At 47.2% G+C, this 26,016-nt stretch overlaps 1 protein-coding gene across 10 annotated transcripts in view; it reads right to left on the bottom strand.

Annotated features, from left to right (window-relative positions):
* Positions 1–25,626, bottom strand: part of SYNE1 (spectrin repeat containing nuclear envelope protein 1) — a 152,862-nt gene extending 127,236 nt beyond the window's left edge. For 4 of the 10 annotated variants that reach the window (XM_078858166.1, XM_078858171.1, XM_078858170.1 and 1 more), the window contains exons 1-8: positions 25,181–25,625; positions 21,045–21,284; positions 5,010–5,071; positions 3,567–3,662; positions 3,184–3,267; positions 2,705–2,725; positions 1,459–1,551; positions 310–482 (exon numbers count right to left, since the gene is read on the bottom strand). In XM_078858166.1, coding sequence (XP_078714292.1) covers positions 310–482; positions 1,459–1,551; positions 2,705–2,725; positions 3,184–3,267; positions 3,567–3,662; positions 5,010–5,071; positions 21,045–21,123 — 608 coding nt within the window. In that variant the 5' untranslated portion in view covers positions 21,124–21,284; positions 25,181–25,625. Of the gene's footprint in view, positions 1–309; positions 483–1,458; positions 1,552–2,704; positions 2,726–3,183; positions 3,268–3,566; positions 3,663–5,009; positions 5,072–21,044; positions 21,299–25,147; positions 25,161–25,180 lie in introns of those variants that run through there. The other 6 variants (XM_078858176.1, XM_078858175.1, XM_078858167.1 and 3 more) reach the window with 5 other exon arrangements.
* Between the last annotated feature and the right edge of the window lie 390 nt (positions 25,627–26,016).

Raw genomic sequence — 26,016 nt, 5'->3', positions numbered from 1 at the left:
TCAGTTATATTCGTTTGTTGTCCTTCCTTGTGTTTAGTTTGTTGTCTTTCCCCCGCACCTCTGATAAGCACGGTTGGCTATGTACGGTGCGAAAGAAGTTCAATATACATACATACAAACATAAAGACATGCATCTCTGATTCTTACATACTTAATCTCTCTCGCCTTCAGCACATCTCTCCAGAGGCTCGCAAACTTCCTCTCCACCATCTCCCATCTCGACAGATGGCCCAATTCCAAAACATCCGTTCCAATATGGTCTCCACGGCTCACCGAAGCCCACAGTCCGCAGGGCCTTTGCTCTCTCACCTGGGAACGACCAGCTGCACCCACTTGAGCAGCGCTTTCTTGGCGGTGCTACGCATGGGAGTTTGGCGGCGCTTGCGCTGCGGGCTGCCGGTGGAGGACCCCTCCATGCTGCTCAGCGACGTTTCGCTGCTCCACGGCGAGATGGGCAGCAGGTTGTTTGTCGCCTCTTCGATCTGCTCACACACGCGTCCGCACATTGGGGGAACAGCAAGCGGGCATCATACGCGCTTCCGACGACGATATTGTCCAGCTGCTTCAGCAGGGCGTGGAGAAGCTATGGCCTGCGACTTCATTTCATATGACCTGCGATTTAATTTTATACGGCCTGCTACCACGTGAGGTTCTACCACTTCGAAACGGCGCGTAAACGTTTGTTATCCATCACTGCAAGCATCCTTGCTACACTAATCGGGTACAAGTGGGGAATATTTAATTCAACCACAAGAGCCTTGCAGTGACAAGTTTGTGTTAATGTGCGGCCATCGAAATGTATTAATACCATGATTGTTTTATCCAGGAAAAGCTCACTGAGGCTCATGACTCTTTTTCAGAAAGTTCCTGCCAAGTTTCTGCAGTAGGGGGCGCTAATTGTTACGTAAATTCCCAATTGAGTAATTTGCAGGTGAATTTGATATTTCGGAAAATATGGACCAAAATACCAGCACACAATGGCATACTCTGCCGAATGATGTCCTGTAATGTTTAATGTCCACTTGTGAAGCAGACGGTGCGTATTTTATGGTTGATACACCCGGAGCAATAACCAGGGCGGCAGCTGGATTCGAACCACGAGCCTCTGCAAAAAGTTACAAATGCACTACCAAACGGTCCGCTCCCCTTGTTTCAGCAACAGCACAAGCAAGAGTTGAGTGTAAAATGGGTCTGCCACAGATTACATTGCGGGTTATCTCACACAAAGAGAACGGCAAGAGAGTAACAAGCATTATATATACATTCGATTGTATAACGAAGCACATGGTCTACACATTTGAGACACGGTGGTTGTTTGCGCATGAACTTGGCAGTTTGGCGCTTTGAAAGAAATTTGTTGAAAAATCCAAGCAAGAGAAGCGGTTTTCTGTGAAGAACATTGCTGGGAAACCACTCAAACCATCACTGAGCGACTTGCAGTGGTGCTCGTGAACGAACCTGGAAGTAGAGGATGATGGTCCATATCAAACCCAGCACGATGGACGGCTTTCCATCGGCAATGTATGGGGCATTTATGTTCACAAGCTTGATCTGAAGGAAAAACAAAATTTCATATGTTATGGTGTATTTTATTACAGTTCTAAATAAACTGATTTCTCAAAGCACAGCCAAAAGTGAATGTTGGTAGCTCTTTTTGAAAAGCAAGCCTCCTGATGAGCATGATGATTTTTTTTTGCCACTCATAACCTCATTCTTAAGCACATTTATGAGAGAAAAACACAATGGTGCTCAGTGGAAAAATACGGCGTCAGGGTGAAATGATGATTCCACAAAAAAAGACAATCGGAGGATTTCCTTGCCCATGACGTGCTGTCAAAGAGTAAAGTTAGCAGCTGCACTCCCATGCTATCGAACGAGGCACACCGCAGAATGTGGAGCTCTCGAATGGTGACAGACAACGTAATTGTGCAGCATGGTAACTGTCGGTGGCAAATGAAAAACACTGCTGATATCTCCACCTTGCGATCTTATCTTCAAATGTCACTGCACTACGAGTCATATTCACAGTTTTGTCCTTGTTTACTCTCCCCGAGTGTCTCGTGTTTATTTTAGTAGCTTCCTACATTGGGATGTTTGGCAAAAAATCCATGATTTGGTGTTTGGCATGCGGGAATGATTTCGAGTATTTGGATAAAACCCAAACACAGGGGGTAACAGTCAAAGGTTACACGCAAATAGTTTCAGGAATACATCGCTATATTGACATCTTTTGGCTACCTCACAGCCAAAACTAGATTCATCCTAGGCAGCTTCCCATCCCAATGCTAACCAGATTCAAATCCTGCTTAGCCTCTGATATTTATCGAGATCGGGTGCATTCAGGACACTTTTGTTGTCGGCAAAATGTAAACTTTACAAATTTACCTGCACACATTGCGATGCCTCACTCCACCACGCAGTACTCTAACCACGGCCTCACAAACTGCTTCTGTATGTTGGAGCTTTGCAGTTAGGTTATGGACACCGACAATCTGCTCCACCTGATTTTCTACTGACAATGGGCAACAGTGCGGCTGCTGACTTTGGCACTGCATTTGACCCAGCCACTGCGATGGGAAAACGCCTGGATGTGGCACGGACACAGCGTGGAACGATGCGGCGCACGCGAATCCCCCAAAAACACAATGGCGTCTATCTCGGGGACAACGCAACGACACACAACGGTGACCTCCGAGTACTGTACCGGAGAGTCGCCGTGCCGTGTCTGCAGCGGGGAGCGGCGAACGGGGGACACGACAACAACACTTTAGAACTGCAATTATCGCAAAGGGCAACGTCCCACATGTCTGGGATACTATACTGCTGTCCAGAGCTACACATTCGCGTTAACCTAGTTCACTTTAAACAAAGCACGTGGGATACGTGTGGCGGCGCAACGGACAATCGCGTAAATGTCCTGTATATTATATGTCGACTTGTACATTTTCCAATTAATGCACATGAAGCGGGTTCTACATGAGAGCATATTTTAAAGTTGGACGATTTAACTTTCTCCTACTGTTGGATTTGGTCTTTGGTGCGCTCCAGATTAATAGCATTGCACCAACAACACAAGAGGCCACTGCTTTCACGCGACGCCAGGAGCCTTGCGAACAATCCCCACTGTGATGGTGGGGGGGGTGGGGGGCCCCGCGAGACCCCCGATGGTTGGATGAGACTCACCCGCCGCGCCTCCATGAACTTCAGGGCGGTGCCGATGTTGCTCAGGGCGTGGATGCGTTTTAGCTGCCGTCCCTGCTCGTAAGGCTGCAAAGGCAACGGCCGAGACAAAGCAAATCCTGGCTTTAGGCCACGTAAAATAATCAGGCGTACGCGGAGGAAAAATACAATCGCTGCCATTTAATGTGTTGCCATGTGCTCGGTAGGGACATTATACACGCACGTTTGAGCAACAAATGATTATTTATTCACTTTTGTCACAAAATCACGAGAACAACGGGCTCCGTGAGAAGAGCAGCCTTCAATGTGCGGCTATTCGTTTATTTGTTGAGCAGCTCAGGAATGAAGCCACGTGAGAGAGGAGAGAGAAGAGTGAGATGTTTTACCAGGCGCTCTCCAGTCAGCACCTCCAGCAGAGCGATGAGCCTCACGCCATCCCTGAGATCCTTGAAGAGGTCATCGACCACCAGCGGGGGCTTGTGCTGAACAAACAAAGACAAAGATCCCCCGAATGGCCTTTAGAAAATTGTCGGGGCAAGTGTTGTTAACAAGCACACAGTGTCCGGCTGCTTTTGTCCCCGAGTGCTCATGTTTACACTCCAGGTACTTATTTAAGGCTGAGTCTATTAAGCGAAGACCCAGGACCAGATCAGAAATTTGTCACCAATAGTGATAATGAGTGGGTATCAAACTTGGGCGTCTGGGTTCATAGCGTGGTACGCTAACCTCTACGTCACAATTAATGCACGTAGACGCACACACTGAACATGCTTTCCAAAATGTACACAATGCTCTTTTTGTCAATGGTGTAGCACTTTAAAAAGCCTATCACAAACGATTTAAATGTTGTGCATTGGCCCTTTCAGTGTGGGGCTTAAGCCAATGGTGTTAAGTTGACAGTACCATACACACCACATACTTCGTTTGCATCTTATTTAAATGCATAACTTAGAAAATGGCAATGTTTGTGTTTTTTGTAGGGACAAATTCCTTAAATGTCATGTATTAATATCTATTTCAAATGCTTAAACACAAGTCAAGAAGTATCCGGCCAACCATATCTTTCCAATTCAGTAAATACAAAGTGCGCCGACGGCTCTCGAGACCCAGGGATCAATGGAGCTAAAGAACGTTTCAGACGCACGTTACAAATTGCAGCCTATATCAACAGAGCAAAATCCACAATGCTACCTTCATAGTATATTTGTACACATTTTTTTTGTTGTTATCGACAACCCAAGTAAGCAAAGCTACTTTTGCTTTTCACACCGTACTTTGCCGCTAAAAAACTGCTCGACAAACGCTCCCTACCCCCCACTGCGGTAAAACAAAAGTGTTGGGCTTGGCTTGGGCCTGGTGCTGCAAGACTCCGCGTTGTGTTTGACATGGTCTCCAAGCGACTGCCAAAACAAGAGCAGTGGATGGGTGCACTGGCCAACCGAACCACAGCCCAGACGGCTCCCACCACCACCGCGGCATGCTCCCCACTCGCTTACTCATTCACTCGCTCATTGCAGCTGCATTCCACACGGCATAGCCCGCCGACCGCGTTCAAGCTACGTTCTCCACGGATGAAGCTGAGATTTCGAATGACTTACTTTTCAAGCGATTGAAATGAAACTACCGCAAAGCCTGGCGATTATCTGTTGTATCGATTTATAGAAAGGGAATACTGTACAAGTAAATTACCATGTAAAGTTCACAAGATCGGCAGTTTCTCAACTTAACTGAATGTACCAATTCAGCGACGCAAAATCACAACTCCTGGCAAGGAGAAAATCTCCGCTAGACAGAGTGGAATTTATAGCCAACAGCGGTGCACACCTCACCAGAGCCAGATGAGAGTTGATCCATTTTGTGAATGTCCTCTTCTGTACCGCTTCTTGTTCATCTGAAGAAAATAAACACAAATTCCCCTGTTAAGATGCAGTGTTCTGAAGAAGAAATGCAGCATGTGCACACATTTTCACTGATGCCTGTGAGTAAGTTAACTTTAAGCACCGCATCACAAAGGTCACGAAATCTAATTTCATCAGTATTTCAATGCAAACACATTTTAGCATGCGGATACTCGTATTGGGCAGCAATCTTGTGCATGCGTGGCAGTTTTGGCCAGCCTTGGTCAACTTTTTCTGTTTTTTTTATAAACAAAATATATCCTGATTGTGCATTCAGCATCATGTCCTGAAACAAACAAGCCACCCACAGCGATGCAACCCTTCATGTCAGAGAATGGCCCACGGAAGCAGATTCCAAGGAACTACCTCTGAACTCTGGTCCACACGTTGGGCGGCAGCACTTTCTCACTCGCTCGGCCATTGAGAGTAATGTCCGTCACGTGACAGTCAAACCAATACGTGTTAAACAAACCAATATATTTTTCAGTAACAATCAAAGCTGGGATTTAACCAAGCAAAGAAACAAATGCAATGTGTTGGGGCTTTTTGTGTGTGTGTGTGTGCAGTGATTGGTGACCAGTCTAAATCCATCCAACTCACTACACTTGAGAACCCAGTTTAATCACAGGCGGGTGTCTGGATTCAAACCCAGCATCTCTGCGGTGTCAGCTCAACGCTCTGAACTCGGAGCCACCTGGGCATCTCCTCCTTTTTTTAAAAGGGTTAATCCAGGATTCCAGGAAACATCTATGGCCGGAATGTTTTTTTGACAAATGTTTTATTTTCGTCTGATTTTTGGCGAGAGCATCGGCAAGATTGAGTGAAATCGCCAGCACCTTGCGTTCTGGCCATTTGGTTATGGCAAAAACATGTAACACCAAAACATTCCACAGTGTGCAAGACTGAAAATAATTACATACGCAGGCATCTATAACCACGGCATAAATTCCACGGCGTACAACAGAGAAAAGCCATAAGTACACGGGCATATTTGTGGCAGGTATATGGCGAGACAACTGAGAGAAAATGTGTGAATCAGTGGTGTGTACTGTTCCCTACGAGCATGCGTGCTGAGCAGATGGTTGGAATCAATTAAGCCTTTGACAGCTCAATTTCCTCTGGTTAGATAAAACCTGCACAGGCAAAGTTAGGAACCGGTGAAGGACACAGTGGAAAGTTGTAAGCTCGTGCACATTACATACGTTGTCATGAAGTTCATGCTATAAATACATGACAGTAAGCACTAAAGCCATTGGCAGTGCCTCTTGGAGCTGTGGGTCACCGGCACGCCATGAAGGCTGGCTCCAAAATAAACAAGTCACGTGTCCCTCCAGCGGTGCCACGGACAAGGTCAGTGGCACCGAGTCTGGTACTTACCGCGCAGGAACTGAAAGAATCCAGTCACCAGGTTGATGGATGTCACTTTGGGGATCTCAAAATCCTGCTTCTCAGCCATGGTAGCTCAAGGCGTGAGTCCAAAAATCAGGAGGCGTGCTTTCATGTTGTCGCCTCCTCAACGGTCGCAGATTTTTCTCACGTGTGGAACCCAACTCATTGAGCACACCGTCAGCTCCTTTTCAGAGGAAAGTTTCAGCCGAGATTGTTCTCTTCGTTTTACTTAAGACTTCAACAACAGGAAATGACATCACCTAAGCGGCATCTCGTACGGACGGCGGAGGGAAAACTGCTCTCGTATCCCGGAGCCGGAGCGCCATGCGTCGTGCGCCTGCAGCTGGTGACCGTTCGGGCAGTGCACACTCCCACCACTCTCTCTCCACTCCACTCCACTCCCCAGCCCTCCCCCTCCGAGTAATTCAGGCTACCTCCTATATCCCTAAAGCAAAAAAAAAGCACTCTGCGCTAAACCAGCCAATCATGGAAAAGTTGAAATTGGCACTGGCGGGAAATATGCCCGCAACTCCGAGAGCAAGTTTTGTTTCTAAACATAGCCCCAGCAGCTCCGTCCACCTCTCCGCCGGAGGCCAGCCACGTGAGCAGCGCTGGGGCTACGTGGAGGCTGGCCGAGTGGCGGTGGGACAATGCGCATTGTGGCAGCCCACCGCATTAAGAGCTCGTGTCCAACACGGAGCTGTCTATGTGCCACTCACTGCCGCTGCCCTGTGCAAAATCTCCCAAAACCCCTTTTATATAAACACGGCCGCGCTGTGCTTCTTGTGATGCTTTTGGGCTGTATCGTGACGAAGGGGATTTTTTTTTCTGTCGGCAGTGAAGCCGCTACACATCACCATGCAACGACTTTCAACTCCTAAAGCGTTTTGTTTTGGCGAGGAAGCGTTCATTTTTTTTACACGATCTAAACAGAACATTACACTTGTCAAAGGCCTTTCTGTGAAGCCAGGGGGAGGGGGGGGGGAACAATGCAATCCAAAACTAAGCCAGATGTCGGGAGAAAAGTGGAAATTTCATCAAGACGTTTTCTCACAAGTTCTGTGTTGCTCGTATTAGCCTCAGCGTGCAACAAAAACCTCGTTTATTTATCACGAAGATGCCACTGGCAAGGGTCCTGTGGCCATAAATGGATATGAATGGAAACGCAGTTAGGTGAGCTCTTTAAAGTCACAGGACACACCGCTTAATGCCTCGGATCTGCATTTAATTAAGGCAGCGATAAAAGCTTCCGTGGCTCTGACGAATGGAGCCCGGCAGAAAGCAGAAACACAGAGGCCTCTTCAGCCTTCGCATGGACCCGTGTGGTCGGACTGAACTCCACATCTGCCAGACCAACTCGAACAACAGTCGCTTCGTTCCTGCACATAATCCGGCAGCCTCCTGTGCCCAGCGCTCACAAGCAGCAGAGATCAAATGGTGCTTGGATGCTACGAATGTCCAGTGGCCCCTTGCAAAGGGCCTGTCACTTCGAAGAAATGCGCATCCTTACGTACCATCAGTAGCTGTGACCGTGCTCTGTGATTCACATCGTGATTTCTGTGTGTGCCACTGATATGGACTGTGGTCAAGAGTGCTGAACGCATACAATGAAGGCTGCAGGTTCAAATCCTGGCCAAGACACGATTCACACCACCACCATCCCTGCTGGGTGGGTAAAATAGCTACCACATTTTGAAAGGTATAACACAAATTGTTCTATTTAAAGACTGGTCCCTGCCATAGAAATGTGGAATTTTAATCGCAGATTCATAGATGAGAATGTTCCAGAGGCTATCCGAGAACGGAGGAAAAAGTGTATCTCTTCTAATTTATTCGTACATAGAATGAATTGCTCAGTGCAGCAGGTAAGTCTGGTCTCTAAGGAATGAGACGTGAAATTAGTTTCCCAGATGCCCGAGGCCGGGTCGCCCTATAATGAGGTTAAAAAATGTCCTCGCACAGAATTCCTATGGACGAATAAATGACACGACCAATAATGGCTTCGGACTGATCGCAGTGCTCCAAGGAAGAGGTGTTTGAATGTGGTGCTGTAGGGTAAAGGTGAGCATAACGTGTTGGCACCCAGCCTGATCGGATCTTATTTTTAGAAGAGGGGCTAATGCCATGTGGGTTGAGCACGTGGGTCTGGCTCATGATCCAAATTGAAGAAATCTCAGCGCACTCCGTAAAAATGACGGTCTTTCATGGCAATAAATAATAAGCCGTCCAGTCATAACTATACCAAATAAGCACATCATTAAACTAATGCAATCAGATACAGGAGTCAGATAATGTATAATTATAATTACTATATAGACAGAAAGGTTAGGAAGACAGATCACAGCCATAATGGACACACCAGCAGCCCTCACCATGCCTAAAATGACTCAATGTGTTTTTTGACCACCAGCAAGGACAAATCACCCCCAACCCCCGTGACCTCACTGTCAATGTCCACTGCAGGCTGAAAAAATCCCCCAACGCCAGAGGCATGAGAGCCCCTACCTCGTAACCCTCCTGACGCCGACGAAGCAGCACAGACAACAGGTGGGGGCACTAAAACATTACCCTGCGGACAGTGTGTGTGAGTGTGACCTTTACATTCAGAGCGCGGACACTTGCGGTGAACGAACCACCTACTCATATCACCAGCACCCCAGTGTGAGATAGTCTATGGACCCCCCCCTCCCTCCCACTTATAATTGTGAACCCGGGGTAGAATACTCTTCTCTTTACATGATGTGATAGCCTTCTTTTGTTATTTGTTTTGGTGTCATTTCTTATTTTTGTTTTGCTCGCGAGTCGTGTTTTAATTTTCTTGGTAGTGGCTGTATATATGGGATTTGGTCCTTATATTAAAACGACTGAAACGACTTTTTTATTTATTTTACCAGGTAAGGCCTACTGAGCTATATAGCTCTTTTTCTTAAGTGACCTGGCCTCAAATGATAGCCCAATGAAGTGGCTTACGTGGAAATTCATATCAAATACTCTAAACGCATGTTTCTCAATGTGGAGGGAAAAACCAGAGGACCTAAAGAAAAATAAACACGACCATGGGGAGAACATGCAAACTCCAAATATACAGGCCTCATGGTCAGGATCGAACCCACGACCTCCTGCATACCAGGCGAGGTAGTTAACACCTCGTCACCGCAGCGCCCCTATTGTACATCGTTAAGGGATGCTATTAGGATGAATGATGCTTTATAAAATTAAAGTATTATTATTATTCGAACCCCACCACCGATGGTGGTTTATGTTAACCTCCCTCTTTAGCCGAACTAATTATGTCCCCGGCGGGTCAGGATCAGAACCCAAACCATGAACCATGATTTTAGCCTGGAAGGTTAAAAAAATACAAAGTATTCTGAAAGCTGGGTTACAAATTCTTTGAGGTCAAACATACTATCTCACACCGACAGCTCCACGCTAGCGGGGGAAAGCTGGGCCCTGTGGCGATGCACTTCTTTGATGAAACGACTCAGCCGTCGGGTTGGTGGTTCATGCAGAGATCAGCAAGCGTCCGGCTGTTTTATGCGGTCTTGTGATGTGGTTGCCTTCAGATCCTCCACAAATTCAAATATGGAATGGTAATTTTACTCATGTTATTCATTTACAAAGGTATTCTTTCAGAAAGATTAATAATTTATAAAACAGTCAAGCTATGAGTATCCATTCAATGTTGCCGACAGCATCACGACAAGCATGCTTGAACTGATTATAGACAGCACGTTGTCATTCTAAAAACTATTCTAAACTATTTTTTTTTATTTTACCAGGTAAGACCCACTGAGCTATTTAGCTATTTTTCAGAAGCGACCTGGCCACAAATGATAGCTCAACGAAGTGGCTTATCATGTCAAAATTTATATCAGCCAAATACTCTAAATGCATATTTCTAAATGTGGAGGAAAAAACCAGAGGACCCGGAGAAAAATCCACGCGACTACGGGGAGAACGTGCAAACTCCAAATATACAAGCATAGGGTCGAGATCGAACCCACGAACTCCTGTATACAAGGCGAGGCAGTTAACAAGTCACCACCATGATTGAACAATTACTGAATGAAGACCTCCCTAAGCCATCGAATAATCAATTACGGGTTGAAAAAAAAACTCGATGCAAGTTTAGTCAAACTGCTGATTCTGACTTATATAGGCACACACGAGTCAATCAGACACATTTGATCCTAGTGGTTAAACATATCCTTCATGCCGGCCTTGGAATTCACTGTTAATCCAGTGGCAGCACCTGACGTGGGAGACGCTGAAAAGCAGATGGGGCTCTCCATTGCTCTAAATCTGTGTTTCATCCACTTCAAATCCTCCAATGTCCGGCAAATGATCAATCTCTGCTGTACGTGGCTGCACGCTGATTTATCCTGCTGATAGGTGAAGCTTTCCCTCCACGTGTTATTGATCGTCTCATTACTCTGGCGATGTGGAGAATGTGCACTCGAGAGTACAAGTATAGAGCAGAGTGAGTGACAGTGACGCAACTTGCCCTGCTCACACGCGGCTGAGAGGAAGGGACTGCGAGCCTGATTGTCACTGTGTACGTCCCATCTCATGTGCGGCCACGTCCTGCAGAGCTCATAGTGGACAGCAGAAGGCAGTGCAGCAAACCCCATTATTGTACTCTGCTTGTTATGCCCTATGTCGATGCTTCCCGCCTTCACCAACACCGCAATGACTGGTACGGTGAAGTATGGTCAAATAACCCCGATAATTTGGACGGCATAGGGAGGTCCTTGTCCAGCAGTGCACTGACAAAGCGTACACATATACATACTTGGATATGTACACATGCACATATACGAGTACACATCTATATGTCCGAGCATTAGAAGACAACACTGCCTTTGACGTGGCTGTCAAATGCAGATGGTGCCATCTCAAGTTATCTTTCTCTTGATTTTAGGTGAAACTTGGTGAAATCCAAAATTAAACTGTGTCAGCTCCCTCTTTATTCTTTGCTGCTGTCAATGCATGTGATCATCTCCCCTTGGTTGTCTCCTGCGCTGATTCCCTTCCGTCGAGGTCCACACATTTGGTCTCCCCTCTATCGAATAGTGGTTACTCTCCAAAGGCCCCTTTCCTCGATTTTCCCACCTCTCCACCCTCCCACTTTACACCAATTTCTCACTCCGCTTCCCCTGTTCCTCTTTTTGCTACAAACAAACTGCAGTGCGATTCATCGTTGGCGTGGGAGCCGAGGTGTCCGGGACAGCTCGTGCACACTCAATCGCACTGATGTTCAATAAGCTGAGCTTTTTTTTCTTTAGCTGTCGTTTTTTTATTTTTTTGCATAAATGATTTTGTGTTGTCTGTGTATACTTCCGTTTCTTCGTTTTCCTAATCAGCTTGTCCTGGTGAGGGTCGCGGCGGCAGCGTGTTGACTAGGGTCGTCCAGACATCCCTTTAGCTGGCGACAGACTCTAGCTCTACATTACTATACACTACTATACAGGGGCCGTCCATAAATGACGTCACGCGATTTTGGACGATTTTTCAACCCCCCCCCCTCGTCACACGGCGTCACAAAAAGTCAGACCCCCCCTCAAATATGACGTCACAAAGCTCTGCCCCCCCCAAATAAAACATGCTTCAAATCGCTTTAAACTATTGTCGTTGTAGTGCGTATTTAATATGGCGCTGCACTCTTATGTTGTAGGAGAAAACATTTATTAAAAAGTCTATTTAATTAAGTAGAACGTGTTGTCTGTATTTATTTAAAGTTGCGCATTTTTACGTGACGTCACATTTCTCAAACCCCCCCCCCCCTCGTCACACATCGTCACAAATGTCTGACCCCCCCCCCCCCCTAGGTGCGTGACGTCATTTATGGACGGCCCCATAGTCCCGCCAACGTGTCCTGGGCCGGCCCCTGGGTCTTCGCCCAGTGCGACGTACCCGGTCTGTGTATACTGTTAATACTCTTATGTTTCTTCGGTAAAGTCACGTAGGTAAAAAATACAATTAATAAAAGTAATAATAGATAATAATAATAATAATAATAAATAATAATTATTTTATTTCTATTATTACTTTTATTAATTTTAATTTTATTTTTTACCTACGTGACTTTACCGAAGAAACCTAAGAGTATGAATCCTTGCAGTCACGAAAGCTTCAAATCTAGAATCATACTGTTTATGTTAATATAATCACCTTGTAAATCCAGCTACATGAGACGCTCTTAGTATGTAGATGCTTTATAAATTAAAGTAACTATTAAGACAATCGGTTTCCACCCAGTGCCTACGACGTGATGAAACGTGTAACTGGGCCACAGAGTAGAACGCGAGGGTAACTCTTGCGCACGTAACCTCATGCCACCGTGAAGCTGGGATGCTGTGGTACAGGTGTGCTGTGGTACAGGTGTGCTGTGGTACAGGTGTGCTGTGGTACAGGTGTGCTGTGGTACAGGTGTGCTGTGGTACAGGTGTGCTGTGGTACAGGTGTGCTGTGGTACAGGTGTGCTGTGGTACAGGTGTGCTGTGGTACAGGTGTGCTGTGGAGCAGCCGTGGTGGACACGGTGAGGGATGGCTCTCGGTCACACACCAGGGACACGATCCCCGTGTTCCAAATTTACTGAATGGTCTTCTCATTTCGGGCTATGCTAGCGTCGCTTACTTCAATGCAACATTCACACAAACGACACTGTTGTTTGTATTTTGGACATATACACGCTCTGGTTCATTCTGTCACGGTCTAACTCCAGAATCATGGTTCTGAAATTAAAAAAAGCCTAACGCTGGAACAAGGAGTTGATGGTTTGCAGCCATACGTGACAAATTAAAAGTGACACATCCCTGGCAGAGCGTTTACAAGTCACAAACATCCATGATCCACGCTCGCGTAGAAGGGTGGCAGAAATATAAATAAATGAATGCAGCAATGTAGCTGAACTACACAAGACGCTCACGCTGAACCATATATACCATACACAATTACACACATACCACAGAGGGAAATATCCAGCCAGTGGAATAAACCGTGCATGCTTTCAAAGCACCCCTCAATTAGGCCGATGGATTTACAGTGTTTTAACCGGTGGTTGCATTTGCTTTGATGTGCAACTCGGCAAACCAAACTCCAAATCTACAGGCGTCAGCGTCGGGGGTTCGACCCTGAACATGATGCCTGTATATTTGGAGTTTGCATGTTCTCGCCGTGGTCGTGTGGATTGTTTTCTCCGGGTTTTCCGATGTTTCCCTCCACATTTATATACATACGTTTAGATAATTATTTACCTGCTATTAATGTCCACATTAGCCACTTTGTTGAGCGATCATTTGTGGCCAGGAAGCTTCTTAAAATGAAGCTAATAGCTCAGTGGTTACATAAAATTAGTTTTTTTTGTGTGATTCGCTTACCTTTCCTATACTTTGCACACCTATCGTGTTATTGTATTGTTTGTTGTAACTTTCTGACCACGTGCCCCGACTGGACATCTGTGAAAAAAGAGCTTTACAACTCATCAGACTTCTCCAGTATACATACATATTCTGATTCCGGTCTCTGAAAGCCACCCCTGTTTTTGTATTGTTTGTTGTTGTCACATTCCGACTCCGTGCCCCTACTGTACATGTGTGAAAATAGCTTCATAGCTCTTCGGATTCCTCCAGCACAAATAAAAATGTTGATTTCCGAAAGTCACCCTTGGCGCTTTCGACTAACAAAAACTTGAGGTAAACAATGCCACTCGTGATACCGGCTGGGCAGCACTGCACTGCCCCCTTGTGCGTTTGCGAGGAATGCCCCCACCACACGCCACAGTCGCATTCCTCCATTAATAATGCCCGATGCAGCGAATAAGAACGCACAGCAAGATTATTACTATTTTCTTCTCCTCCCAAAAATACACGCCCTTCACAGGTTCAAGTGGTCATCGATGTAATAGTGCACGAACCAGTTGTTCCAGCTCACGTTGGGCCAATGTAAAGCCACAATTGTGAGTCGCGCGCGGTGTCTGAGCACCGCGATTGTCTCTATCCCTGTTTATGATTGTGTAGTTTTTCGTCTGTCGGCCGTGAGATTTTGTCCCTCATGAAAGTTTAACAGGGCGATGCCATGCGCCCTGACATTTGCATGTGACCGCTATTCACTATGAATAGGGCTACATTGTCGCTGTGTGATCTGGGCAAGGGTTTTCAGGCAAAAAACAAAGAAATTGAACGTCGCTACCAGAGCGCGTGGTTGAATCGCGCTCGAGTTTACTGATGTTGCTCAGACATTAAACAAAAAAGGCACACACAACACTCTGAAATGTCAAGTAGACGTGAGTGTCAGTGTTGCGCGCCCTGGTTCCGTTAAACTTAATATGCACATTCATTTTGCCGTGCACACCCACGGCAGATGAATCGCTGGCAAGTATGAAAAGAGATTAAAAGTGGGGTTTCTGGTCATTAAAGAGAGAGAGGCGCCACTTAAACGAAGTGCTCTCGACACAGTTGTGGCCAACCTTGGAAAGAGAAGTACAATGAGATGACTAATGATTTCAGGAGCTAAATGGCAGCCACAGCACGCATCCTGCCACAAACACGGGCAGGAAATGACCACTCCTTGCAGTAAGGCTGCCTCTCGCTTTACTCTCTCTCTTGAATGGTGAAGAGAAACCAAATGGCCGCTGTGCTTTAATAAAACCATCGTGATTCTGTTCACAACCACACGGCACGGACTGCAGTCTTCTCCGAAAGTGAACGTAATTCAGAACTGTCCGTGCACTGTACGTCCATGGATTTGCAGTCATGGGGGCAGATGAAACGTGTGCCTCGGAGAGTCATTGATTGTTGTCGGTGAACAGGCAGTGGGAGTGCTCCACTTTCCACCAGGCTGCTCGCCGCACAGCTGAAGAGGTTGATCCTCGCTTGTGGAATTAAAGATTAAAATCTGTTCCGTGACTTCTCGTCGGAAATGAACGTTGAAACAACCTGCCAGATTCCAACTACAATACAGCGCAACAACATTTGGAAAATGAATGTTTTGCGGAGTTTACAAAGATCGAAATAAGGAAACACCGCGGGCGTGGCAGCCATTGAGAGGTGGCATTTGGCCCAGATGAAATGCTTAAAGGCACACACATGATTAAGAATGTTTGAGTCACAATGGCGTCCTAATTGTCAGAAAAGAATGGAGCCATTGTACAATGACATTTCACAATACGCAGCCACAACTTTTTTAGAGAATTATGCCAAGAAATCTAGCACTGTGGCATCGACATGAATACAGCTCTTATGTTCTACTTGTTGGCAATTTTTTACTAATATATTTCACCAACCAGAGTAGAATATAAAAACGAAATATCTCCACAATCCTGCTCGGCAATAATTAGCAATAGTCAAATTAATCTAAACCATGCATAGTCAACATAAAAGGCTTAATTAAAATGTGTCTGCCATTAAGTATGCAATTACATTTCAAGCAATTTGATTGTGAGCCTATAATTAGAATGTATCAGCAGTGAAGTGCTATTGGCTCTGGGGGTGGAGGAGGAGGGGGGTGGGCAGTCCTGTGATCAGCATGGCCCCGTCATCCACCTGTTCACGGGAGCACACCTGTGCCGCGAAGTCCTCGCACGACTGTCATCAGAATGACAGCGCCAGGGGCACAGAGCAAGGCGAGACTCCGCCCTGTCATCTCCCCACACCGGCACGCCCCACAATCGGCCGAACGCCAACTGATTGACAATCATCGTACAATTAAAGTGATTAAATTCGTGTCAATCCAGTATGAAATGCGTCTTCTTTCACACCCAGCCATTTCACACAAAGAAACAAAAATCCACGGCAATGTTTCGCCAAACAACACGGCCACTGCGAGAAACTGCTGTTAAGTCATAGAGGGCCCGGGCGATGTTTCACGGAACGGCTGGCCTGCTTCCACGCATCCTTGGCTAAGGCACAGCCCCATGGCGTCGTCGAGGCAACCGGCAGCCCCCCCACAGAGTTAATTCTCCAAGCTCGAGGCCCAGACAAGGAATGCGCATTAATTGAAGAAATATCACACTGGTGGAAACTGTACTTTTTTTTTCACAACCACCATTCTTTTCATCAGGTAAACAAGCCACCATCACCGCGATATATCTCGAGCGTTGCTCGAAGCAACTTCGCTAAATATAATTTCAACAGCTCAACGTACAGATGTAAAAAAACACCAACATAGTGACAAACCAACAGATTGATGTGTTTCTCTCTCTCTCTCTGTAGCTTCAATTATAACAGCGGCCTTAAAACTGCCTAACTCCCAAGTTTGCATCAGATTAACTCGGGAAACGCCCACGGACACGGCATTAATTCCGATGCAGCGCCGTCACGTCCAAATATCATGCCATTCACACTCGAGAGGGCCCAAAGGCGCGGCGCGGGGAGCTCCCCGGAGCGAGCGGGCGTCAACGGTGAGCGCTGACCGCAGCCACGCCCGGCGAGTAGATTCCGGCCACAAGCCTCAACCAACCTCGCCAAGGCCCCCACCCCCCGCCCCCCGCAGCAAAAGAAAATAAACCACAAAACGCTCGTGGCATATCACGGTAAGCTGGTGCGGCACGACGCACGGCGACTCACACGAACAGCGCACCCGGCACGTGCCAGGCTCGTCGTTAAACTGAAACCAGGTGGTATGATGAGAGATTTCACCTCTAAGTGCAATCAGTGATGACGTCCGTAGAACTAGTTGTTCTGCTTTAATGCAAAAAGTGGCTTCGTCGTAAAGTCATTTTTGAGCCAGATGTGGAAAATCAAGGACTCCCCCCTTAGGCTATCAAACTCTGTGTGAGAGCTGCTACGGCGAAGAGAAGAAATATGCAACGTAGCTCCTGTTCATCGCTCAGGGCCACTGCAAACACACCTCTTTCTAACCAAACACATTACAGGCCTTTTTTGTATTTTGACGATTGTTTAAGTACCAATCTGAATGCAGGCTCTATACCGTAGAGAGTGCCATATCGGTAATATGTCATAGTATACGTTTTAGTTTATCGGACCGTACAGATCTATAAAGGATACTATTCTAAGGATGCACAGTACAGTGCTGCACGACCACCAACCAGCAACGATTGCCGTGCCCTTCACTGAACGCAGAGGCCATACATCGTAATTGGAACTACGACAAATGGCACACTAACGAAGGGCACAATCTCAGGACTTGCGCACGCTCCGACGCTCACGTCGCCGTGGTTGGGAGGGACCTCATAACTCTGTTCCACCACCCTGACGTGGGGGCCGCGGATTCATCGTCGGTACCCCAAGATCACAAAAGCGCTTGCCACCGCAACTAACCTTGCCACACCACACGGCAGCAACAGGAACGAACCAGCCGGCGGCAGACTTAAGCGCCGCTACGTCAAATGTGTGGGATGTTAAGCCCAGACTTGATGTGTGATGTGGTACAACAACAACAACAACAAAAATGCCACCCCTCATCTCACGGAGACAGGGGAGCAGACAGCCGCCGAGTGTGGCAGCAAATATAACAATTGCTTTTTGCATCTCGGGGGAAACCGTGCAGCTCCCAGGATTTGACAGCGCAGCACCTTGCGTGTGAAACATGTCACGGTGACCTGGCCGTCTATAGCCGCACGTTTGTGGCTGCACACGGGGTTCACCTGGCACGTGCGATTGCACACACGAGGGGACTGCCTTCACGAGCGTCCGCAAATTATCGAGTGCTTTCATCAGCCACATCCAGCAATCCAGACAGCATGTGTGATATACCTTCGAATGTGTGTCCGACGCTCATTTATCACTGCGGACGTTTTTATTACATTCTCAAATTCCTTGTTTTTTTTGCATTTCAACGTACACTTGGGTAATTTCTCAATTTTCCTGAATTCTGTCTCAATAGGGGAAGTGTATGCCCACACACATGCCTGCCATGTGAACGTTCTCTACTCTAGCCTCGTAAAAATTGCTTCGTTAGTTTTTAATCTGAAAATGTATTTTCCCATTCCTGGATGATCTTAATCATTTACAGCAAGGGGCAACTCAATGAGTTGGGAGAGTTTGAAGCAATATATTTGATCAGTGAAACGACCGTTCTTATGTATGCTTATGATGCCTTTGAATTTTTCCCCTTTACTCTGTTAAGCTCTGGCCATTTGTCAAGCTTTCATCACACACGCGCAGGCACAGGGCTTTTATTCGGATGCAGGATGAGGTGGCAACTTGCTCCACGTCACTTAAGTCTCACACGGGGCCATGGGAGGCTGTGGAATCACTGAACACCGAGACAAGTAACAGCAATCACTTGCTTACATAATAAACATCCCCGTGAATTGCTCCAATGACACTAACTTCTCGATTGCAATTTACAACTCAGGTTGTTTTTAAGCGTGTGAACGTCGCACTTAACTGCCTGAAGGATGTGCACTCCATCGCGCGAACACGAGTGCTCCAACTTCACCAAGGCAACCGCTGTGTGTCACACTCAGTACTGTAGTGATGATCTTGACCAAATCATATCTCGGAAGCTAAGTAGGATCGAGTGCTTTGAAGATGATGACCGCCATGCACGGCAGGGTCGTTATTGGCTGCTGGGCTATGTTGCCAGCAGGGAGCAGTGCACAATACATTGTACTGTACTATGCCCCCACGTTTTTGCTCCTTGCCTGCATTAACTCGCATTGACCAGCGCGGTTAAATATTGTCAAATTAACCCCGCGACCCGTATGACATTGGGAGGAGGCCATCATACAGCAGTGGATTGACAAAAGATCTGTACATATGCACGTGTAATAATGCACGGTCGTGCTTGAATCCAAAGTACACCACCGTCTGCTTGCATCACCGCATTTGTGCTTAATCCCAAACAGTCCGAAACGCGATTACTAGCGCGTCTGATTGTAACCATCCAAAACCTCGTCCCCATGGCAGCCAGGTAACAACAATGCTCGTTTCTAAGAGACGGCTTCATTTACACACTGAGCCCTTGCGAGCGAAGTGTCTCTCAAAAAAGAGCACGTGCAGCCGGGGAAGGGCAAATCCGGCAGGTCGGGCTCCGGTCTCCGGGAAACGGCCTCGATTGAGTCGCGCGCGGTGTGTCCGGGGAGACGAGCGAGCGGCTAGGTGGCAAGTCCCTGCTTGCTCGCAGCGGTGGATACAAAGCCCACCCACCCCACCATGTGCACACATCACAGTGGCGCAGTGCCAAGCAGGGGAAGAGGTGGGGGTGGGGGGCTCTGTGTTTGCCGTGCAGTGATGGGGCATCCTCAGGAATGTCATTCAACCAATTCGACTCGCACGCGCGCGTTTGGCTCCCCGTCTCGTCGCTTCGGTGTTGCGCTGCAACGCGACCGAGGCTTGTATTGCTGCGGGCATTTCAAGTTTCGTACACGTACGCCAAATAGAGTATCCGCGTATGTTGAACTTCTTTCGCGCCGTACGTAGCCAACCGTGCTAATCGGAGGTGCGGGGAAATTGGGGTTAATTGGCGTAGCTCGTGTATTTTTTCTGACCTTGATGGAAATATTTAAACAATTAATGGCCGATTCCAGCAAAACAATGTGACCCTGTTAGAACCAGTTACTTGGAGCGGAGTTCATAAATAATGTTTTCATAAAGGCACGTGTCTATATTTAACCAATATCGCCAGTGGCAAGGAAATTATAAATACGACTATCATCAGATGCCACCGATAGCAGCCAAATTTCAATTCGATTTGGAAATATGTGAATCTGTCTGCAAAGAGTCATGATACGATAATAATTGTTGTGCACTTTCACATTCGAACTGCACCCTTCACAAGTGGATATGACCGATTATTCACTTATGAATGTGTCAATTTGACGATGGGCTTGGATACATTGGAATGAATCCTTAATTATCCTTCCTCCAAACTTTTCTAGAGGACGGTTATTTTCTGAAAACAAAAAAAGTCACGTAGGTAGAAATAGAGTTGTGTATTTTAGCTTCATCTTAGAATGCACTACGAGTGGATACAGTGGTAATGTATTCACGATAATAATAATAAAGAAATAATAACTCATTGCATTCATTATTAATACAGTCTTATCACAGGGAAGTCGATGTAGCACAGTAGTAGGCCAATGATGCAGGCAATAGTTCTCTATCACAGCAGAGGGCAGACAGATTGACAAAGTTGCTCGAGATGACACTTCATACCGTGAGGGTCAAAGAGAGTGTGATCTCCAACTACGAATCAGCTAATGTCTCTTCTATGTGCTCGGAGCGTCAACCTCTTGTATATATTTCAGCTATATACAGTGTTCACGACGTGCCTTGCGCATCCTGCTTGTGCACTATGCTAATAAAGCCCCTTTATTTCATTTGTACATTTTTTTTTCTGGTAAATAATACATGCGTATGAAAATCAATAGATCTTAATGTACCATTACTCTCAAGCAGAGGATGCAAGGGAAGGTCCTTTTTCCCAGCGATAGGACGCGGAATAACTGATGACCCCCGTACATCACGGCGCGAGCAGAAACGCCGCATTGCTGACGCCGCCGGGCTCGCGTTAACCATTTGCTCACCATACTCTTTGGTTCTTTCGGTAAAGTCACGTAGGTAGAAAAAAAAAGAATAGATCACGACGTTTCGATCGCAACTGCTCACCCTGCAGCTTCTGCATCACGTCCTGGAAGTTGCGGTCGCTCTTGCCCACGAGGTGCGGCGTGCGTTGGGGCGCCGCCATGGCTCGCGAGTCGCCACGAGGCTGCGGCGATTCTCAAGATTCCGTTCCTCCTCCTCCTCCTCGTCCCGGTCGAGGATCAAGGCATCAGGAGTCCCGCGTGGCCGTGACGAGCCGCATCCTCGACGGTGTCCGGAGAAAGGCGTAGATCCAAAACTAGAATTCTAAAGAAAGAATCCTGCAAAATGAGATCAGGCATTAGCTGCTATAAGCAACTGTTGCTAAACAACGTTGGCACAAGACCATAGAGCATTCAGAGCTTGACTCGAGACTCTTCAGATTAAAAACGCTACCGAGACCCACAAGCAGAGCAACGTTTACACTTTGCATGAGCATGCGCCGCTCCTGATTGCTTGGTATGTCAAAGCAAAAGTAAAGTCGGGTAAAGATCTAATTTAGAGGAATTTGAAGCCAGCAGTCAACAGGAAGTGCTGTAAATTATTACTTGCCTGAGCCTGCAAACAAAAACAGCGTGCCAGTGCCTTCTGTGTGGACTTTTCACTGATGCAATAGCTCGGATCAGCCTTGGACTCACAAACACACTCCGTCTTCTGAGAATCACGAAGTAGAATGCTCATCGACTGTAAATAAAAATTCACTCTCAATCCCCAGTCCACGGTGTGAGTTCAACTTTCACCAATCGCCAACCAACACTGCTCAGCCCAGTGAGGCCCCTTTTCCCGGTCAAGTGGCGAGTATTTAGCCACGGCGGTGGCGGCGTAAGTAGGTGTTGAGTGGAGCCCTTTCGGTGTTGACCAATCGTGTTTGTAGAGTGCTAAGGAACCGTTTGTAAATGCGGCGGCGTTCCATGTGCCCCGGTTCTTTAGTGAGTTGCTTTGCATCCAAGCGGCGGGAGGACGCGTCCCCAGCCCGTCGCGTAGCGAGCGATTGAAGCAGGCTCCACGCGTCTGTTAATGTTTGACTAATCCGTGGGTTTGAGCTGTTCGCTGCAAATTAAATGGGCGGCTTGCGACAGCCACTCCTCTTAGGGCACACTATGATGATGATGTTGCTGCACATGGCATGCGAGTGCATTGGTTACATCACTGTATTGATCAGAGTTTAAATTACTCATGCACGTCGTGTTTTTGTTTTTACAACATACATGTGATATTTACGGGACACACAACAAAAAGTCAAATATAGCATTTACTGTGCAGTATTTAAATTCACAATGAGCCATGTAAGTGTATAACTGGTTTCAGTACTGTTATGTAAATATTGTGTGCCATTGTTATTTTTGCCATGAAGAAGCAGGCACTAATTGGAGTCGATTTGAAAGATAAACTACAGACCATTGCATGCATCACAGAGATGACAGGACCATCTGTCATCTCCGTGATGAACTAGTCGGATCTATCTGTCCGCAGACGCACTACCCGGTGCAAGTGTTAAAAGGCTGACCTTGATGAGAGTTTGTGTTTGTTTATTGTAGATTAGGTCATTTCGACAGCGCCCTTTTCAGGGCGCTTTACAAACGTAGTCACGATTGTTCAAGTTTCCAATACAAGTATTAGGCAGCTCTCGTTTCAAATGGCAGCCCTTAGTCAATTGTGGAAATTCCACATTCCTATGACAGGGGTCAGTTCATCCATAGGACAGCCACTACTATCTTCACAGACAGGGCAAGTCAACTAAAGATGGACGACTGAAATTAGTGAAAATAACATGATGTTTAGTGATTTTCTCAAGTCGACACAATTTTTTTTTTACCAAGTCAGGCCTACTGAGCTATTTATATATGTTTCAGAAGCAACCTGATCACAAATGATAGCTCAACGAAGTGGCTTATCATGTGGAAATTTATAGCAGTCAAACACTCTAAATGCATGTATCTAAATGTAAAACTAAACTAAAACTATATACACCTATAGCCCACTGAGCTATCGGTGTATAGCTCTTTTTGAGAAGCGAATTGTCCACAAATGATAGCTCAACGAAATGGCTTATGTGGACATTTATAGCAGTCAAATCCTATAAAAGCACGTTAATAAATGTGGAGGGGAAAAACCGGAGGACCCGGAGAAAAATCCACGCGATCACAGAGAGAACGTACAAAATCCAAATATGCAGGCATTAGGGTCGATATCGAACCCACGACCTCCTGTATACAAGGCGAAGTAGTTAACATCTCGCCACCGCAGCGACACACCAGGGCGTTGACCAAAGAGAAGTGGAAAGCCACGGTGTCAACACCGTTTTCCCCAAACTCTTGAGCAACATAATACAGTCAACATTTTCACTTCTTCTTATTAGGGCACGTACAATTATACATTCAGTACGTGTATGTGGTGGCATTCGCCTTTCTAGACATTATGAATGTAATAGACAGGTAGACACACAAGCATAACGTCAACATTGTATAGACGCTGTTATCCATTACTCACAAAGAGCCACCACGCGGAGCCACTCTTTTTCAGTACATAGGTCCAGCAATTTAATCAATCTAAATGGATTTCAGTGACACTCAAAGCCAGAACATTGCACTTACCCAAATTATCTGTATGCTCAATCATAAAGCTGACGCGGTAGGAATAATATACCGTACCACGTAAACGCCATTCTATCAATCCACTGCTGGATGGAAACCTCCCCACGCCCTACAGGTCGTGGTGGTGATTATTTGACCATGCTTCACCACGTTGGCCACTGCGGGCTGGTGAAGACCGGGAGCAATACACGTGGGAGCATAGAAGTAGGGTACAACGAATAATTTGCCTGCACTGCCCTCTGCTGGCAACGTAGTCTCGCAGTAGCCTGCAACACCTATTTCATTTGTGATCACCCGTCCCAAGCATTCAACATCCAGGCTCAATCCCGCTTACCTTAAGATATTTCACGAGATCGGGCGCATTACGGGAGATGTCATCGGCATTACCCCATAGCGTACAATAGTTACAACACCGTGTGGCTTGCCTATGGGTCAATTGGCCCCGCACGCACTGTGAGTGCCCATTGTAAGAGGTGTTTAATTTCAGCCGGAATAGTCCACAGCGCTGCTCCGGGAATTATATTGGCACCGAGCCTCATCCATCTCGCCTTATTTTGTCCTCATTATTTTATGTTTAAACCTACGGGATTAGTATGGATAGGCTTAGCTTGTACTCTAGTGGAAGTGCCTTACGCCGATAATACCTTACTCCAAGCCAGCATCGGCAGCGCTCCCAGAAAATATCGAGTGAGAAATTAAGCCCTTTGAGCGCCAGCCACAAAACAAGGGTACAACACTACCATTGTACCACGACTGCGTGGAACCCCTCTATAGCAATTTCCAGGGGCACTTGCCAGAGAGATGGTTCATATTTAATGCCAATGTAAAATACGAATGTCACGGTGATATGAATGTGTCGTATACAATGCTGCCGCGCACAATGTATTACACAATTAAATACAAAATCAACTACCGTGGCACACGTCCTGCGCATCAAGGGCATGGGTGATTCTTAACAAGCGACAAACCCCGCAGCGGCATACATACATACATACTTTAGTTATTTATTCATTACACATAAGCTGCTTACAAACACCCATGTAAACAGACAGATCATTCACACGTTAGACCCCACAATAGTACGACACTTTGTGCCGCGTCGACCGGAGGTTATACAAATGCACGTACCATTGTACTGCTTATATAAACATCCGAAAATCGATTGTGATTTGATGATGATATGGTGAAGACCCCGACGACAGGATGAACGACAGAGAGCTGAAGACGACGATGTGATTCTAACTATGATCATGATGCGACGTTGCTTCGGAAGTATCAATAGCACACAGCGCGGTGCAAACATCAAGGTGAAGAAGAGCTCTGCGTGGGATTATAACCAGTCCCTTCGAACCTCCACGCATGTCATTGTTTTCGTTCCCCGGGCGGTTATAGTGCGCGCGCGCGCGTAAACAGCAGGGCGGACAGCAATTCTCGTGCACACAGCTAACACACGCGCGCACGCACAGCGCACTCGACGCTGTAAGACGCGCACACAAGCCTAACATGCAACACGCCGCATCGCCGATGCATACGCACGTAGCTGGCGCGCGCATCCTCTGCGTCGCCTACCTTCGTATGCCGCTGCGGATGCGAGATGAGTGGCTGCTGCTGCTGCTGCTGTTTTATTGCTCGCTGCTGCTGCTGCTGATGCAGGAAGCTCGCTGATGGCGCGGCGAGGATGCGCGCTCGACCTGGACGAGCCTTCGCATGCTGCTGCTGCTGCTGCCCGAGCGCTGTGGCTGGCGGCTGTAGCCCGTGCGCTGTATCAGCCTGCGAGCTTTGTCAGCCTGCGTGGGCACGGGGGTTGGAGGTGGCGCTTGCGCGCTGCGAAGACGGCAAGAGAGAGCCCCCCCCCCACTCACTGTGTGTGTGTCTCTCGCCTTGCTTGTTGTGCTGCTGCTGTTGATGCGAGGCGCCCGCTGCTGGACGTGGGGAGGTGCGGAGAGGCGGCCGAGTGCGCGCGCGCGGTGTTGGCCACCCACCACCACCACCACCCCCTCGCGTGCCGTGCCGGCCTTCATAAGCGCTGCTCGCGAACAGCACTTGCCCCAACAGTCTGTTACAGGCTATACGTGGGGGGGGGGATCTTTGTCTTTGTGTGGCGAGCGCGCTGCGCTACGAACCCGCCGCAAGAGTTCGATTCCCTCTCGCGGCCAGCGCCAGTGACGATTATCTGAACCAGTCCTGTGCCTCCCCAAGGTCGACTCGGCCTCAAATGAGTACCTGGTGTGGTGTGTAAAATCATCGCCACTAGGGAGACAAAGGCGGTCGGGCGTGGCGCTGGCCGCCCACCGTGCCGGCATTCATCGGTGCTCGCTAACGGCACTTGCCCGTTGTCTCACGCAGACTGTGTCTCTGTGTCTGGCGGAGATTGTGCCTCTGTGGCGTCTGACCCACACGGGCGC

This window comes from Lampetra fluviatilis, chromosome 7, assembly GCF_964198595.1.
Source record: "Lampetra fluviatilis chromosome 7, kcLamFluv1.1, whole genome shotgun sequence".
In the NCBI taxonomy this organism is placed as follows: Eukaryota; Metazoa; Chordata; class Hyperoartia; order Petromyzontiformes; family Petromyzontidae; genus Lampetra; species Lampetra fluviatilis.
Note: the sequence above shows the minus strand (reverse complement) of the source record. Positions and strands in the feature narration are given on the sequence as shown.